Source organism: Paroedura picta, chromosome 4, assembly GCF_049243985.1.
Source record: "Paroedura picta isolate Pp20150507F chromosome 4, Ppicta_v3.0, whole genome shotgun sequence".
Lineage (NCBI taxonomy): Eukaryota > Metazoa > Chordata > Lepidosauria > Squamata > Gekkonidae > Paroedura > Paroedura picta.
The window spans coordinates 93,538,692-93,556,090 of record NC_135372.1 but is presented as its reverse complement, the minus strand read 5'-3'; the positions used below and the strand labels follow the sequence as shown (position 1 = coordinate 93,556,090).

Sequence of the window (17,399 nt, the reverse complement as noted above, 5' to 3'; positions counted from 1 at the left end):
TCCTTTTTTCACTCAGAAGGACCCTTGTACAATCTGTAAATGGTTACCATCACTGCATGGGAATGCACAGAATTTTTTAAAAACCTCTCAAAGCATCCAAATTCTTTAGAGAATTTCAGAGGAAAACAAGACATGACTGGGTGGGTTACCCTACAGCAGCCGCACTTATATTATTGTGCTATTTGGTGATCCCTGAATTTCTTCTGCAGTCCTATGATAATGATCCAGTAGAGGGCACATGAGGGTAAACAGACTGCAGAGATTGGGTGGCCAAACAGTGGCTCTTCAGATATCTATAGACTACAATTCCTATGAGCCCCTGTCAGGGGCTCATGGGAATTGTAGTTAATGGACATCTGGAGAGCCACTGTTTGGCCACCCGTGCGGATTTGTTAGGCACATCTGAAAAGGGGCGAATCTGGGAGTTTTTGTTTTGTTTCTCAGGATGATGATTTCTCCTAGGTGAGCTCAAAACACGGGTGAAATACATGAGGCACTGATATAGTGTGAAGACTGTACATTTCTGTTTACTCTATATAATAGACTACGTTCAGACTGGTCAGCAGTGCTTGCTGTCAATATGTATCCTTCACTTAAAAACATTTGCTCTAAATTTCACATTGGACAAGATGAGGGGAAGGGGGTGAGATAGCAGGGTGGCAGTGACTGCACAGATCCTGCTGAAGAGGGATGCACACCTGGTGTTAGTCCTGTTTAACCCAATTAGATTCAGAGGGTTTTATCACAGAGTTGCCATCCTGAGATAACACAGCCTCCATCTACACTTATTAGGCATCCCAGGAAGTTTCAGCTACACTCCATTACTGTCGGATATTCATTGATTCACCCAGTGGACAGGAACTCCAGATGGGTAGCTGTGTTAGTCTGTGGCAACAAAAATAAACAGGATTATTCTGGCTCTTTAAATACAATGTTATTCCAGTATAATTCAGATTCTTGTCCAGAATTTTAGAAGAAGAACAGTTGGTTTTCATACCCTGATTTTCACCACCCGAAGGAGTCTCAAAGCGGCTTACCATCACTTTCCCTTTCTCTCCCCATAACAGACACCCTGTGAGGTAGGTGAGGCTGAGAGAGCTCTGACAGGACTGCTCTGTGAGAACACAGATTACTGGACTGTGACTGGCCCAAGATCACTCAGCTGACTGCATGTGGAGGATCAGGGAATTAAACCCAGCCCACCAGATTAGAAGCCACCATTCTTACCCACTATGGCAAATCTAGACAGCATCCTAAAAAGCAGGGACTTCACCCTGCCAACAAACGTGCGTCTAGTCAAGGCTATGGTCTTCCCAGTTGCAATGTATGGCTGTGAAAGTTGGACCATAAGGAAGGCCGAGCGTCAAAGAACTGAGGCTTTTGAACTCTGGTGCTGGAGAAGACTCTTGCAAGTCCCTTGGACTGCAAGGCAAACAAACTGGTCAGTCCTAAAGGAGATCAGCCCTGACTGCTCCCTAGAAGGCCAGATCTTGAAGATGAAACTCAAATACTTTGGCCACCTCCCTGGAGAAGAGCCTAATGCTGGGAGTGATTGAGGGCAAAAGAAGAAGGGGGCGACAGAGAATGAGGTGGCCGGATGGAGTCACTGAAGCCGTAGGTGCAAACTTAAATGGACTTCGAGGAATGGTAGAGGACAGGAAGGCCTGGAGGATCATTGTCCATGGGGTCACGATGGGTCAGACACGACTTCACAACTAACAACAACAACAATTCTTAACCACTACACTAATTTTGCCCAGAAAACTTTATGGGGGAATACCCCCCATGCATTAGTTATTCTTTAAAATGCTTGCAGTCAGCTAAGAGGGGTGATGTAAAAGGAACTGTGGACACCCTTAAGAGGTGACAACTCTGCTGTTTTGTTTACTGGATCACTTGCATATACCCATGAAGCTACCTTATACTGATGCAGAGTCTTGGCCCATCAAGGCCAGTATTGTCTACTCAGACTAACAGTGGCTGTACAGAGTCTCAAACAGAAGCCTTTCACATCACCTGTGGCCTAATCCTTAACTGGAGGTGCTGGCAGAGGCACATTGCCAAGCAGATAAGATCACTGAGGCTCTGATTCTGCGAGGGAACACTGATTTTCTTGCAGTTCTTCTTGGCTTCTGATTAATGCCTTGAATGTGCAACATCAGAGGCTGAAATTCATTTAAGAGGTTGTCAGCTGCATTGAAGCACTAAGCAGAAAAAGTAAAATTAAGACTCACCTCTTCCTCCTCCATCCAGTTAAAGCATATATTGGGCCATATGTATCACAAGACTCAAGCTACATTGTCCAGTGAGCTCAGAAACATCCAGCATCAGTTTGACTGTTTTCTTGGGGCAACTACACATTATCACAGTGTCTATGGGTCCAACCCATAAATGCCAACACCACGTTAATTAGGCTATTTAAATTGCTGAGAGTGGTGCTGTGGGACTGGATGATATTGTGTCATCCCCCACATCACACAGCTCTGTTTCAACACTTGAAAAGGTGCAGAAAGGGAAATTAGATTGCCTGATTTTGCCACACCATGGGCCTTATCAGTATCAGCCCCTCACACCAATTTTAAATATCTGAGCTCAAGACCCTAGGTTGTGAATATTCATTGTGTTCATGTTGTTGACAGAGGCATCGACCACACAGAGGTGTTATGTCGTGCTGCCCCCTGGGTTTTTGCTGAGACCCAGCTCTCCTGAACTTTTTCCAGCAACCACTTGGGGAGCCTTTGGCCCACTCTCCCCACTGTTTGCACCCAGGATTTGTGTACGCACTGGAGAGCCGAGGGACGGGAAGTCAAAACTTCCCACTATCTTACCCGTCTATCATGGCCGTGTGGCGAAAACTCCCTAATCATCTACTAGCACCATTTGAGCGCCCCACTCATGTCCGAAATAATTTGTTTTGTTTTTTTAAAAACTACCATGATTCAGTTGTAACACAAAACTGTTACAACACAAATAAGGAGATTTAAGAAGTGGGCTGTTTTATTGCACCATTCCCCTCCCCCCCCCCCACACACACACACACATGCTGGCATTTCCTGATTTCACTTAAATAAAGAAAAAATAGAAACAAGGAAAGGTGCCAACCAAACATGGTAGCAAATAGAGGGGTTGCTATTTTGTTACTTTAGAATCGTGTTGCAACATGATCGTTCATGTTCTTTTTTAAAAAATAAGGCTGCAAGGGTAGATGACAGAAGTGATGCTTGGTGGTGAGGAGGGTAGAAGCAATGGCTGGCTGGGGACAGCCTGCGTTTTACCCCTTACACACGGCCCAGACCCAGCATACACAGCGATGGATCCCAGGGTATAAAAGGGAACACAGGTCCTAGTCGGGCATTGCTCCCACTCTTCCTGCTGATTTCTCTACAATCAGGCCTGGCCTGATTCCATGCAAAAGTTGGAATTAGCCCTGCGCACAAACAAGTGGTGATTGCAGCCTAATCCGTTGTGCAGAAGACATCTGGTTTAACAACTCTAGTACAACGAGACAATAAATATATGGGACTCCCATCTCCCACAAGAGGGCTGGGGCCGTGGATACTGTGGGATCCACCTCAGTACAGCAAACAGAAGCAGCAAAGCAGTTTTGCAGAGTGACGGGTTGTCACCTGTCCAGCCCAATCAGGAGATGTAACTGTCTAGAGTGTAAGGTTACAGGACAGAAAGGACCTGCTAGGGGCCCCAGTTATTTTTACAGATTTCTTGTTACCCTCACTTGTAACAAAGGGAGTCATGGCCAAAACAGTAAGTCAGAGAGAGTTCTAGAATGCCACAAATGCTTTGGTGAGGAATTCTGGTGAGGGGGCAGTTCTCTTGGGGGAGGCAGCACATACGGCTTCTTCTGCCCTGTCACCCAGCTGAGAAAAGAAATATTCTTACTTGGTAGCTCTGTTGAGGAAACAGCAGTTCGTTGCTCAGCAGGTGGCTGGTCACCTCCTGAACTCTGCTCTGCTCTTTTCTTTCCCCTTCATGGTCTCTCCTCCTTAACATTTGGACAAGAGGGAACTGGATAAAATGCTTTGTTCCGCTTCATATTAGCAAAATGGCTTTGACACTGGAAGAAGAGATACGATCCATATAGCAAAATCAGTCCATTCAGGGCAAGACCGGAAACACTGGAAAGGCAAGACCTTCCCCAGGTGACAATATTAGCTGAGCACCTTAGGTTCATCTCTGAATTTACTGTTAAAGCCAGAAATGCAGAAAGGGGCTGAGAAGCATGGGAAGTTGTTTTCAGCTAAATCAGATCACAGGCTCATCTATTGTGTTATGACTGACTTTGTGGAAAAAAGCAATTTTAACCAGTACATGGACGTACATATCAATATTCTGGTCTGGACAGAATACATGCCTGTTTTCACCTGGATTGCACCATTGGAAATGCTGGTTGGTACTTGGAGAGAATTTATACCATCCCTACAGAATAAACACAACTCAGAGGTGATCAAAGACACATTGTCAGACAAAAGTACAGAAATAACTTCTGTTGTGGCCAGATTTGCTTGGAGAGCAATCAAAACAAGGAAGAGCTGGGTGGATTCAGAGCAACTTAGGTAGAGATAGTCTCAATTGCTTGAGATAATGCTTGTGAGTTTTAAAATTAGAATGTTGATTCTTATAGCTTGAATGTTTTCAAATTTTATACTATTTTAGTAATCAATGATTCTTTTATGTACTTTGTACATGCCAGATGTTCTTATGTACTTTGTAATTTGACTACTGGTCTAGTACCGTAATAATAAAGACAAGACAGTGTTATGGTAGAGCCCAAAGTGTGTTCAGGTAGGCAAAGAGCTCTTCCATGCTGCATCACACCTACTTGTAAGATGGTGGTCAGCTTTTCTTTCTCATATGATTAGTGCTAAAGCAGCAGAGTGATGTTCCTGTGCAGAAGTGTACATTGGTACCATATTCTAGCACCTCCCCATATCTGCCTGTGCTAAATTAGACAGAGGCCCAAAAGCTGTCATTACTGTTTTTCTTTGTCTAAATTTTGTTCATCTCCTGAACTGATAATGTCTTATCTCTTTTCTTATAGTTGACTACATTGTCATGCAGTTTGGCCGGATATCTGATGATGCTTTTACCATGGACTACAACTACCCTCTTTGTGCAGTGCAGGCTTTTTCCATTGCCTTGTCCAGCTTTGACGGGAAGTTGGCCTGCGAATAGCACTCCAAAGATCCTCCCACACGCAGGGTATGCTTCATCTGGGACATGGTGGCAAGATTCCTTCTCTCTGGAATGGCTCCTGCAGATAACAATTAGTTTATGACAGAAGTCAACAGAGAAGATGTGGACCAGTCACAGCCTCACAAGAGTTCCACTGCATCCTGGCAAGGATCAACTGGATATGACTTCTATGAAATCCTGACAGAATCAGTAAACCTGAATCCTTATTCACAGAGTACGGTTTAACTGACTACATGATGTGCCCATCCACATCTTTGGCACAGGCTCTTGTGTGAGAAATAATGATGAACCCCAGAACACAGCTGCTTTAAGCTGTGGTGTCTTGGACTGTGACTCTTAGAAACTATAGCATTTGTGTTTTCTTACTTAATTTACTCACTCTCAAGGGATTTGGAACCAGCTAAGAATCTCAGACTATCAAATAGTCACTTCCTGCATACATAACAGCTGAGGCTAGCATTGGCTTGGCACTCTGAATCCCAGAAACATTTGTATTGCTTAGATTTATTGGGGGGGGGGGGCGGTATTTGGTAATTTACAATTTAAGTGAAAGGGAAGTATTTTGTTCTGTACTGTTAATGACCAATAAATGAGCAACTGGTAGGAAAAGCTCCTATTGTTTGCCCCTTTAGAAATCATAGCCTGCCTCGCTTCTGCTTAACTAATCTGGAAGGCTGTCGATAAGTTGCTTTTCATAGGTCTAATGAATTCAGAAGTGCATTTGAGGCTCTGGACAGTGCAAAGACATCTCCTATATTTATTATCCAGGAAGCCCCACATTTTACCATCTGGCTGGAGAGCAGTTAGTTGCAGATGATATTTTAGAGTTAGACAGTCATGTTTCAGCTAACGTGGAATGACTTGGCTTGCAGAGAGTCAGACCTGCATTGGACAACTTTGCTTCGGGAGCAGAGGAGGTCATTTCTGAACAATGATTTCAGTTTCAAACTCACACATTAGCATAGTTACCTGACATTATCTTCCTCATGGGATTCCCATCTGTCTTGTTTTTGTAAATCCATCTTCCTAGTTTTGTTGCATTTAATGTTATCATATTGTTTTGACCAGAATTTAAGCAAAATATAGCCCAACCTAGCTTGATCTCATAAGATCTCAGAAGCAGAGCAGGGTCAGTCCTGGGAAGTATTTGTATGGGAGACCTCCACATGATACCAGGGTCCAAGTGTGGAGGCACACAATGGCAAACCACCTCTGAACATCTCTTGCCTTGAAAAAACCCACAGGGATGCCATCAGGCAATTGTGACTTGACAGCTCTTTCCTCTTCCACCAGAGGTCCTTGGCTACGGGAAGTTAACAACATGAAATTGGATAGGAGAAGGGAAGAGGCAGGATGAATGAAAGCAAATGCTGTTGCAATGATTTCATTTGGGGATGAAGACAGAGAAGTTAAGACAAGGGTTTGATGGAAGACGCAGGGCTTGAGAATGGATAAGGAGGATGAGAGGTGGTAATATAAATCACTGCTTTGAGGTACAAAGTGATGCCTGAAAAGGCACAGCCATCTCAAGCATCTTTTTGACTTGAAAATAATTTCTGCAACCTTGGACTGTCAATCAGTTTTTATATTAAACCAAGGAATTTTTGTTTGGAGCTCTAGCTTGCATTGAGCCCATGCAGAGATTATTAACATACATTTTTGTGAGATAGAAACAGGATTTCAGGCATACTTGGAAGGGAGGAAAATGATAAAATACACACAGATTTCCAATTAGGTAACTGAAATTAGACCTTATACTGGCATATATTCCTAACACCATCCCCTTTAAAACCATCCAAACTAGTAGCAGCCATTGTGTGGCAGCAAATTCTGTCAATCATTTACTTATATAATCTTGCACATTTATTAATCTTGCTCTATTCAGTCCCCATTTAAAAAAATATTCAGCACATTCATTTTGGGTTTTCTTAAATGTTAGGTTATCATTGCCTGTGCCATGTCTTTAGGTTGTATAGCAAATTAGAAATGTAAAGAATAACACCCAAATGGAAGACAGTCTGCCCTCCCATCACTGTCAGTTATCTTGTTGTACAAAGTATCAGCAATGATTAGGACCCTCCATCCTTCACACTAAAAAGGGTTGGATCATGCCATCTCTTGGCTGGAAAAGGCCATTAAGAGAAGAAGCATCAAGAGGATGACTGAGCTGTTTCAGGAAGTACTTACCGACAATGACTCAGAAGGTGTGGTGCTCTGTGAGTTGTTTCATAATACCTTGCAAGAGTATCGATGAAGTTCATGACACTTTTTCAGATTATATGGGAGGACCTGTCCTCATAGGGGTTCTTGTGATCATTTTAATATAGGGAATAGTCGGCTTGCATTGGACACTGGAATTAAGAAACAATAACTCCTTTCCTCTAGGTTTCAGCTGGGCAGAATGAGAGCCTTCACTTCCTGTCCTGATGTTTTTATGTGGTGTGACTGTGGGATGTTAGGTGACTTCCACGTCACGATGAATCATCCCCATAGGTGTGGAAGGAAGGCTGGGACATGTTTTGTACATGTGAGCTGTAATTAATTGTTATTGTTATTCTTATTAATTAACAAAGGGTTAGAGAAGACACCAAGCAGGCAGAGAGTAAAGTTTATGGCCTCTTTCCCTCTCTTCTTAATATGGCCTCTTTCCCTCTCTTCTTAACTCTTTATTTATAATGCACAGTTTCCACCCAGTGCTGATATTTAACCTGTTTCCTGCTGGGAAATTATATTCAGTCTGTGAAGCAGAAATGTGCATTATACCCTAACATTTTACCGTGGCATATAATAAAACATTAGGGCTGAGCAGTATTACTTTCCCCTTGATGACTTGTCCCTCCCCTCCTTTCTTTCTTTCTTTCTTTCTTTCTTTCTTTCTTTCTTTCTTTCTTTCTTTCGTTCTTTCGTTCTTTCTTTCTTTCGTTCTTTCGTTCTTTCGTTCTTTCGTTCGTTCTTTCGTTCTTTCGTTCTTTCGTTCTTTCGTTCTTTCGTTCTTTCGTTCTTTCATTCTCTGTTTGTTTGTTTGTTTGTTTGTTTAATTATTTAATATACTGCCCTTCCCGAAGGCTCAGGGCGGTTTACATGAAATGGGAATAACTCAGTTTATAGTAATGTGGTAACAACAGTAACAATAACAACATTGATAACAATAAACATTGTAGAATGATAGAATACTAGAAACATTGACTCATACTGAAGGCCCGGTGGTTTGGGCAGATCAAGGATAAGGGCAGGCCAGTGTAGAGCAAATTGCAGAAGCTTAGTCTAGAAGTGACCATTGTGTGGATCACTGTCGTTAGGTGTTCCAGAGCCAAGTAGTGCACTAGTAGTTTGGCTTGGTGGAGGTGGTAAAATGTCAACCATGCTACCAATATGATCTGAGCCTCCATTGAAAGAGAGGCATCAAGAATCACCCCCAGGTTCCTGATGGAATGGGCCACTGATAGTTGCACTCCATCCAAGTTGGGGAGGCGTGCTTCCTCACTTGGACCTTTCCTGCCCAGCCACAGGACATCCAACTTGGGAGGGTTGAGCTTCAGAAGACTCTCCTTGAGCCCCCGTATCACTGCTTCCAGGCAGCTGGCTAATGTTTCTGGGGGAGAGTCAGGGTGGCCATCCATTAGGAGGAAGAGCTGAGTGTCATCAGCATATTGGTGTCAACCCAGCCCAAACTTCTGCACCAGTTGAGCAAGAGGGCACATAAATATGTTGAATAGTATTGGAGAGAGAATTGCCTCCTGGGGGACTCCACAAGCCAGTTGGTGATGGCTTTATGAGCTCTTTCCTGATGATACCTTCTGTCCAAGATTCCAGAAAAGGAGATCAGCCATTGAAGAGCAGTCCCTCTGATCCCGGCATCTGCAAGACAGTGAGCTAAAAGCTCATGGCCAACCATGTTGAACACTGCTGAAAGGTCTAGTAATAGGGCCCGCCCTGGTCCAACTGGCAATAGAGGTCATCCATCGGGGCAACTAGCACTGTCTCTACCCCCATGGCCAGGCCAGAAACCTGACTAGGTCTAGGACCAAAGCTTCTTCCAAGTATGCTGATAGTTGGACCACAACAAACAGCTTTTTCAAGCATCTTCCCCAAAATGCTAAGTGCCAGATGGGCAGTAGCTGGATTACCGTTGTGGGTCCAGAGAAGGTTTTTTGAGTAGCAGACAAACCACTGCCTCTTTTAGTCCCTTCAGAAATTCTGCCATTGAAAGGGAGAGGTTGATTACCTCCCAGAGGGGGGCTACTACTCTTTGATGTTTTTAGTAGCCATGATGGACATGGATCTAGAGAGCAGGTGGCTGGCTTCACTGCCTTTAGCAACTTGTCCACTTCAGTTAGCATGAGTCAACTGAAGTAACTCAGAGTACTCTCCAAAGATGACCAAGAGGCCTCTAGTTCACTTTCTGTGTCTAAAGTTGGAGGGAGGTTGTGGCGGAGTGCTGAGATTTTATCTGCAAAGTGACTTGCAAAGGCCTCACAGCTGATCTCCAATTGGTTATTTTTTTGGCACCCTTCCTCTAGAACAATAAGATGTTGAACTACCCTAAATAATTGCGCTGGGTGTGAGTTAGCAGATGCAATTTCAGTTGAGTAGAATTTGCATTTTACTGACTTCACCGCCATCTCATGGGCTCTTAACTGCATTCTATAGGATGGTCTCACCAGTTTGTCATGAGTCCTCCTCTAGACTTGCTCTAGTCGTCTCCGTTCCTGTTTTTTCTCACGGAGCTCTTTGATGTACCAAGGGGTCTGCTTGAGATTGTGCAGAGAGGACGTCTGGGAGCTATCTTGTTAATGATGGCCAGCATTCCATTGGGCCAGTCACTGACTAGTCCATCTAGAGAAGTACCAGGAGACATTGGGTCCCACAGAAATCCAGTTGGATCCATAAGTCTCCATGGGTGAGCTAAAATCTACTGAGGGGAGAGTGGCAGTCTTAGCTGGGCCTTCAGGGCATAGTGGTCTGACCATGGCATGGCCATAGCCAAAACCAGATCGACATTCAACTCTGCAACAGAAATGAGGTCTAGGGTGTGACCTGCTTGATGGGTAGGTACAACAACAAATTGCAAGAGCCCCAGTGTCGCCATGGCTGACACCAGGTCCAGCCCATTCCTAGAGAGCAGCAGCCTAGCGTGGATGTTAGTCACCCAGAATTAAGAGTCTGGGGAACTGTAGCATCCAGGCTGCTACCTCCTCTAGCAGGGCTGGCAGGGTGTCTTGAGGTTCATTGGGCATGTGGTACATGAGCCAGATGGCCATGCTCTTGGTTGAGTCCCACCTGAGGCCAACACATTCAATTCCTGGAATTGATGGCGCAGGGAGATCTCTGAAGGAAATCTTCTCTTGGGCTAGTATTGCCACCCCTCCTCTCCACCCCATAGTCTGACGGATGAAGCACAGAGAACACAGTAGGGGCTAGTCTTTAAGGGCATCTGTTTTGCCCTTCCTAACCCAGGTCTCCGTCATGCATGCCAGGTCCACGTTGTTAGTTGCAAAGCAGTCTTGCAAAGTGTGGGTCTTGTTCTTGATCAACCTGGTGTTGCACAACATCAGTGTCAGAAGCAGGTTATGCACCTTTGCCTCCACCCTAGTAACCTGAGGGATGGGACAGAGGTTGAAAGGGGACTGAGGGTGTCTGTGTCTCAGGTCCCTTATCATTTCCAACTGCCTCCAATCACTGTCTCTGCCTCTTCCCCTCAGTACTGGGATCCCTGACTCCTTTGGCTCCCCTATTGTTATCATTCCCTCCATTATAATTGGTGTGTATAGTAGGCGAGAGGAGTCCATTTTTGATGGTTGCTATATCATACAACCCTAAACCACCCGAAACCATATGGGAGGGCAGTATAGACATCTAATAAATAAGCAAATAAACAAATAAATAAATAGACTTCTGTTTATGGTTCCTGTTAATGCCAGGATAGAGCCTCCTGTGGCGCAGAGTGGTAAGACAGCCGTCTGAAAGCTTTGCCCATGAGGCTGGGAGTTCGATCCCAGCAGCCGGCTCAAGGTTGACTCAGCCTTCCATCCTTCCGAGGTCAGTAAAATGAGTACCCAGCTTGCTGGGGGGTAAACGGTAATGACTGGGGAAGGCACTGGCAAACCACCCCATATTGAGTCTGCCATGAAAACGCTAGAGGGCGTCACCCCAAGGGTCAGACATGACTCGGTGCTTGCACAGGGGATACCTTTACCAAATGCCAGGATCTTGTTAGATCCAGCATGGTGTAGTGGTTAAGAGCATTGAATTGTAATCAGGAGAACTGAGTTTGATTCTGCCCTCCTCCATGTGAAGCCTGCTGGGTAACCTTGGGCTAGTCACAGTTCTCTCAGAACTCACTCAGCTCCACCTACCTCGCAAGGTGCCAGTTGTGGGGGAGAGAAATGGAAGGCAATTGCAAGCCACTTTGACACTCCTGTAGGTAAAGAAGAGTGGAATATGAAACCCAACTCTTCTTCTTGGATGGGCAACTTCCTGTGTGCTCTATCCTTGAGTCCCATATGGAACGGAAAGTATAATGAGTAAATTCTATGCAGTGACTGGCCATCTCTTACTCAGAATGAGCGCCAATTAAAATCGTTCTAGGGAATGCTCACTCTTGGCTTATCATCCCCACAGGCATCTATGTAGGAAGAAAAAAAGATGTTAAAGGTCCTAAATTGCATACTGTCTTAAAACTACTGCATGATTGTCCCTCTCAACAGTACAGTTTCCCAATGGTACAACATGATGAAATGATGGCAGAATTTTCTGCGTATCATGTCAATTTCTAAGGCTCCCTAAGATGATTCCAAGTGGCATCACATCCTTGAATTGGTGAGGGTGGTGCCTGGGCATTGACTAAAATTGGAATGATTCATCATTTCAATTGAATCAACACAACCCCATTGCCTGCATTTTTTCTCCTCTCTAGAGCCTTACATACATTTATAGAGTTGCTTCAATTCATTAATTGGGGAACTTACATGTGATTTTATCTTTATGTTGCTTTATTAAAAAATTCCCAATATAGTTATAATTGCTGCTGTCTTGGAAATTCTTCATTATGTATGGTGGGAATACACACCTGACTGTTTCACTGTATACCTATGGCACATGACGCTATAATCAATGGTAAGAACTTAACCATGTGTGGAAACAATCCTTCTGAAGAAGGTACTAGTAACTTGCGGAGGGGGGAGCAAATATTAATTCCACATTTCACTATAGATTTTGTGAAAAATCTCTACTCATGAAGAGGGATGTAAACAAACTGGAGCGTGTCCAGAGGAGGGCAACAAAGATGGTCAGGGGTTGGAGACCAAGACATATGAGGTTAGGGGAGCTTGGTCTGTTTACCCTGGAGAGGAGATGACTGAAAGGGGATCTGATAACCATCTTCAAGTATTTAAAAGGCTGCCATTTAGAAGATGGAGCAGAGTTGTTCTTTCTTGCCTCAGAGGGATGGACCAGAACCAAATAATTCAAAAGAAATTCCATCTAAACATCAGGAAGTTCCTGACGGTTAGAGTGGTTTCTCAGTAGGCTTCCTTGGGAGATGGTGGGTCTTCCATCTTTGGAAATTTTTAAACAGAGGTTGGATAACCATCTGATGGAGAGGCTGATTCTGTGAAGACTCAAGGGGGTGGCAGGTTACAGTGGATGAGCGATATGGTTGGACTAGATGACCCAGGAGGTCCCTTCCAACACTTTGATTCTATGATTCTACGATTCTACATCTGGAAAAGATTAGTTACATTTAGGAAGTCCCACATCCTTTGCTTATGTAGAATTGCCTTTGTTTAAATGGACAGGAGCAGAAGAGGATGCATGAGTGGTGTTTCTGGATTAGTCAGAAACAAACTGATGACTCCCAGAATTGTCACTACAAGACCTGTTATTATGATACTTTCAGCCCACTCTTTCTTCCAAAGGTTGAGTTAGTGCCTTTTGGGTCCAGCCCAAATAGCCATTGTTATCTCTAACTTCTAGAAAAATATATAATTTTGTGCCATATCCAAATACAGTTCTGCTGACAGTCCATCACATCATTAAACAGCCTCTGTGCACTTTCACACAGAAAACTCAGGTCAGCTTTATTATAACTCAACCTGCAAAGCCTAAAGTGCACATTCAGCTTCTCTTCTGTGATCTGTCCCACATTAACAACCACAACAGCAGTCACCTGTGGCATAAAGAGGATGAGTTCCAGGACTTTTGCATCTTTCCCCTTCCCACTGCCATCTCGATGGTCTGGAAAATGGAAGTTTGTTGGAAGTTTGTTGGATTAGTGGGTGGTTTTGGGTCAGGGGGATGTCACGAACTCTAAATTCCAAACTAGCATGGACCCCCCCCCTCATATAAACATTTGGGTTCGCTTGAGTTCCTTAACTGTTCAGCTGTTTCCTGGGGTGCTATGCTTGTGAAATTTACTGTGGAGCCCCCTAACTGTATCACTTCATTGTGGACATGGTTTCTGGGTCTTGTCCATTGTCCAGTCTTCGCCTCTTTGACCCTGAGAAGTGGTCATCCACCATCTACTTTCCCATATCATATTTTTATTTTGTTAGTTTAATGTTTCTTTCCCAAAGTTGTTCCCATTCCACTAACATTATTTTTGGCAAAAATTCTGCATTCAGTATGTCGTGGTTTTAGAGAGGAGCAAGGTTTCCTATCGACTTAATGGATGATGACTGAAATGGGCATCAGGAGCCCCCACAGGGGCCAAGTGGTGCCCACACATATGATCATGAAGGTATTCCTGGCTCAATAGGTGTCCAGGTGTGTTTAGGTGGTATCCAGGGTGGAGCAACTACAGATGTTAAAATGTTGTTTGTAGTACATAGTTGTTTTTAGATGTTTTGTATTTACTTGTTTTTATATCCTGATGTAAGCTGACCAAGACCATCTTGGAGAGGGATAGCCTAAAAATCATAAAATAATAATAAAATAACTTTTTAAAAAGAATTATGTTAATTTTACTCGGGTAACTCTTGATTAATCAATAAATGGAAATCAGAGTTGCATTATTATGGGATTAAGGTATCTAGAGTTTTTACCAAGAGAATAATTACGTCATTATGAAGAAAAGAGATGACCCAAGAGAAAGTGACTCATGTCAGTTAAAGACACTCAGTTGTGTGTTCCTTCATGCCTGGATTCTGAGACTTTGGAAGAGAACAAAATAGAGCTGCTCCTTTACTAACATATATGTTGATGAAACTAGCAAAATAAAATTAACTGATATAATTTAATATTATCACTACTGATCAAAGGCCCTTCCAGGCTAGCTGAGTGCCCTTTCAAAATAATCTCCTTAAATGTCAACAGTTTGAATTAGCATCTTTATAAACAGAATACTGATACTGCTTGATTACAAGAAACAAATGTTCAATTAAGAAAAGATAATATTTTAAATTGCACAAAATTGGGTCGCATATACTAGAAGAAGAAGAAGAAGAGTTGGTTCTTATATGCCGCTTTTCCCTACCCGAAGGAGGCTCAAAGCGGCTTACAGTCACCTTCCCATTCCTCTCCCCACAACAGATACCCTGTGGGGTGGGTGAGGCTGAGAGAGCCCTGATATCACTGCCCGATCAGAACAGTTTTATCAATGCCGTGGCAAGCCCAAGGTCACCCAGCTGGTTGCATGTGGGGGAGCGCAGAATCGAACCTGGCATGCCAGATTAGAAGTCCGCACTCCTAACCACTACACCAAACTGGTATACAACGTACCATTAAAAACCTAGAGGCATTGCTATTTATCTTTAAGAAGAAGAGTTGTTTTTTTATATTTCACCTTTTTCTACCAGGATCCTGAAAACGGCTTACAAAAGTACAAAATTTTGGATAAAATCCATAGTATTTTAGAAGCGATGTTGGATATTAAATTTCCTCTGTATCCTGATTATATGTTATTAAGTGTAATGCCAGATAATATTTCTCAAAAGGCTAAAGATTTCTTCTTCCATGTAACTACTGTGGCAAGAATAGTTATAGCAAAGAACTGGAAACGAAAGGAGATACCAAAGATAACAGACTGGTTAGACAAACTTGGAGAACTATCTAAAATGGCCAAGCTAGCCAGTCTAATCAATGGCAGACCAGCAGAAGAATTTAAAGAATTATGGCATTACTACACAGACTATATAGACAGATAATAAACAAATGTATTAACCAAATAAGGATTAACTATAACCATATGGGGGGTTAAATATCTCTGTATTGTAATTCTTCTTTTTATATTTTATAACAATCAATAAAAGCTGGTAACTCCAGCATTTAAAACAACAGCAACTAAGTGCAGGGTGATAAGGCTCCATCCTCTGATTTTTATACTCTTGAATTGGCAGGCAGATGTATATCTACAGGGACCTTCTATTTATGGACTGTCTTCTATTTTAGCACTGTACTTCTATTTATGTACTATCCATTCCAGTCTAGCTTCCACCCTAGCCATGGGGTAGAAATGGCTCTGATTGCCCTCACAGATGATATCTGGAGACAGTTGGATGTAGGTGGGTCAGTGCTGCTTCTTCTGCTGTTAGAAGAAGAGTTGGTTCTTATATGCCGCTTTTCTCTACTCAAAAAAGTCTCAAAGCGGCTTACAATTGCCTTCCCTTTCCTCTCCTCACAACAGACACCCTGTCAGGCAGGTGAGGCTAAGAGAGACCTGATACTACTGTTCAATCAGAAAAGCTTTATCAGTGCTGTGGCTTTAAACAGTCTGGGACCATCATACCTTCAGTACTGCCTTTCCCTGTATATTTAGCAGGCAAAACTTGCTAAAGATCCCTGGCCCCAAGGTGATCAAATTGGCCTCAATCAGGGTGAGGTCCTTTTGGCCCTTGCCCCAGCCTGGTGGAATGCTCTTCCAAATGAGATCAGAGCCCTGCGGGACCTTGAATGGTTCTGCAAGTCTTGTAAAACAGAGTTATTCTGCCAGACCTACGATTGAGGCCTAAAACAACATCTGAATTATGCCAGCCTCCCTTTCAAAGCCCCTAGTAAACATACCAACTGAGGTTACTATGGCCCTCCGACCTCTCTCCGCCTTTTCCAGCAAGTAGAAGAGCTGGGCTATTCTGGACTGGATTTTTGTATGTAAAATTTAACTCTATTTATTTAGTAATTTTATATTTTATCTGTTTCTTAATCTTAGATGTGAGGGGTTGTTTTGTGATGTAACCCAGTGGTCCCCAACCTGCGGGCCACGGCCCGGTGCCGGGCCGTGGCTCCCTCTCCCCGCCCCCCCCCCGCAGTAAAAAACTTCCCGGGCCGCAAGCTTGCGGCCCGGGAAGCTTCTTACTGCGGCAGGGCGGGGAGAGGGAATCGGGGCCGGGCCGTGCCCGTGCGGGCATGGCCCGATGTGCGGGCGCGGCTCGTGGGCGCGGCCCGATGCGGGGATGCTGCCCGATGCGCAGGCGTGGGCGATGCGTGGGCGTGGCCCGCGCGCGGGCCGCGGGCCGCGCCCCAATGCCCTACCGGTCCCCAACCTCAGAAAGGTTGGGGACCACTGATGTAACCCACCCTGAGTCTCAGGAGATAGGTCAGGAAACAAATATAATTCTAAATAAAAACCCACTCCCTTCCCTGGGTTGCCAAATGCCTCTCTTGGTGTGTTCTGCAAATGAGAATTTTAACTGCCTACAAAATAGGGATGTGTTTTCTCTATAAGAAATCTGGAGGGAGGGATCACTCCGTTTACACTAAATGCATGGGGGAAATTCTATAGATGGAAAATGTGTTGCTTAGTGCAACCTACAGAAATGAACACAATACTAAATGCTTAAACCGATTTTTATAATTAATTTGATGAAATGTCATCAAGAAACTTTAAAAAAGAAAACAAAATGATTTTTGTTGTGTGTAAAGGTTAAGGTAAAGGTATCCCCTGTGCAAACACCGGATCATGTCTGACCCTTGGGGTGACGCCCTCTAGCATTTTCATGGCAGACTCAATATGGGGTGGTTTGCCAGTGCCTTCCCCAGTCATTACCGTTTACCCCCCAGCAAGCTGGGTACTCATTTTACCGACCTCAGAATGATGGAAGGCTGAGTCAACCTTGAGCCGGCTCCTGGGATTGAACTCCCAGCCTCATGGGTAGAGCTTTCAGACTGCGTATCTGCTGCCTTACCATTCTGTGCCACAAGAAGTTGTGTGTACTCAGCCTTAATCATATTTTGTGGGTTGTGACATGAAGTGT

At 43.9% G+C, this 17,399-nt stretch overlaps 1 protein-coding gene across 6 annotated transcripts in view; it reads left to right on the top strand.

Annotated features, from left to right (window-relative positions):
* Positions 1-5,849, top strand: part of TULP1 (TUB like protein 1) — a 35,323-nt gene extending 29,474 nt beyond the window's left edge. For all 6 annotated transcript variants that reach the window (XM_077334290.1, XM_077334293.1, XM_077334291.1 and 3 more), the window contains one exon: positions 5,057-5,849. In XM_077334290.1, the coding sequence (XP_077190405.1) occupies positions 5,057-5,190 (134 nt within the window). In that variant the 3' untranslated portion in view covers positions 5,191-5,849. The remainder of the gene's footprint in view (positions 1-5,056) is intronic.
* Positions 5,850-17,399: the final 11,550 nt, after the last annotated feature.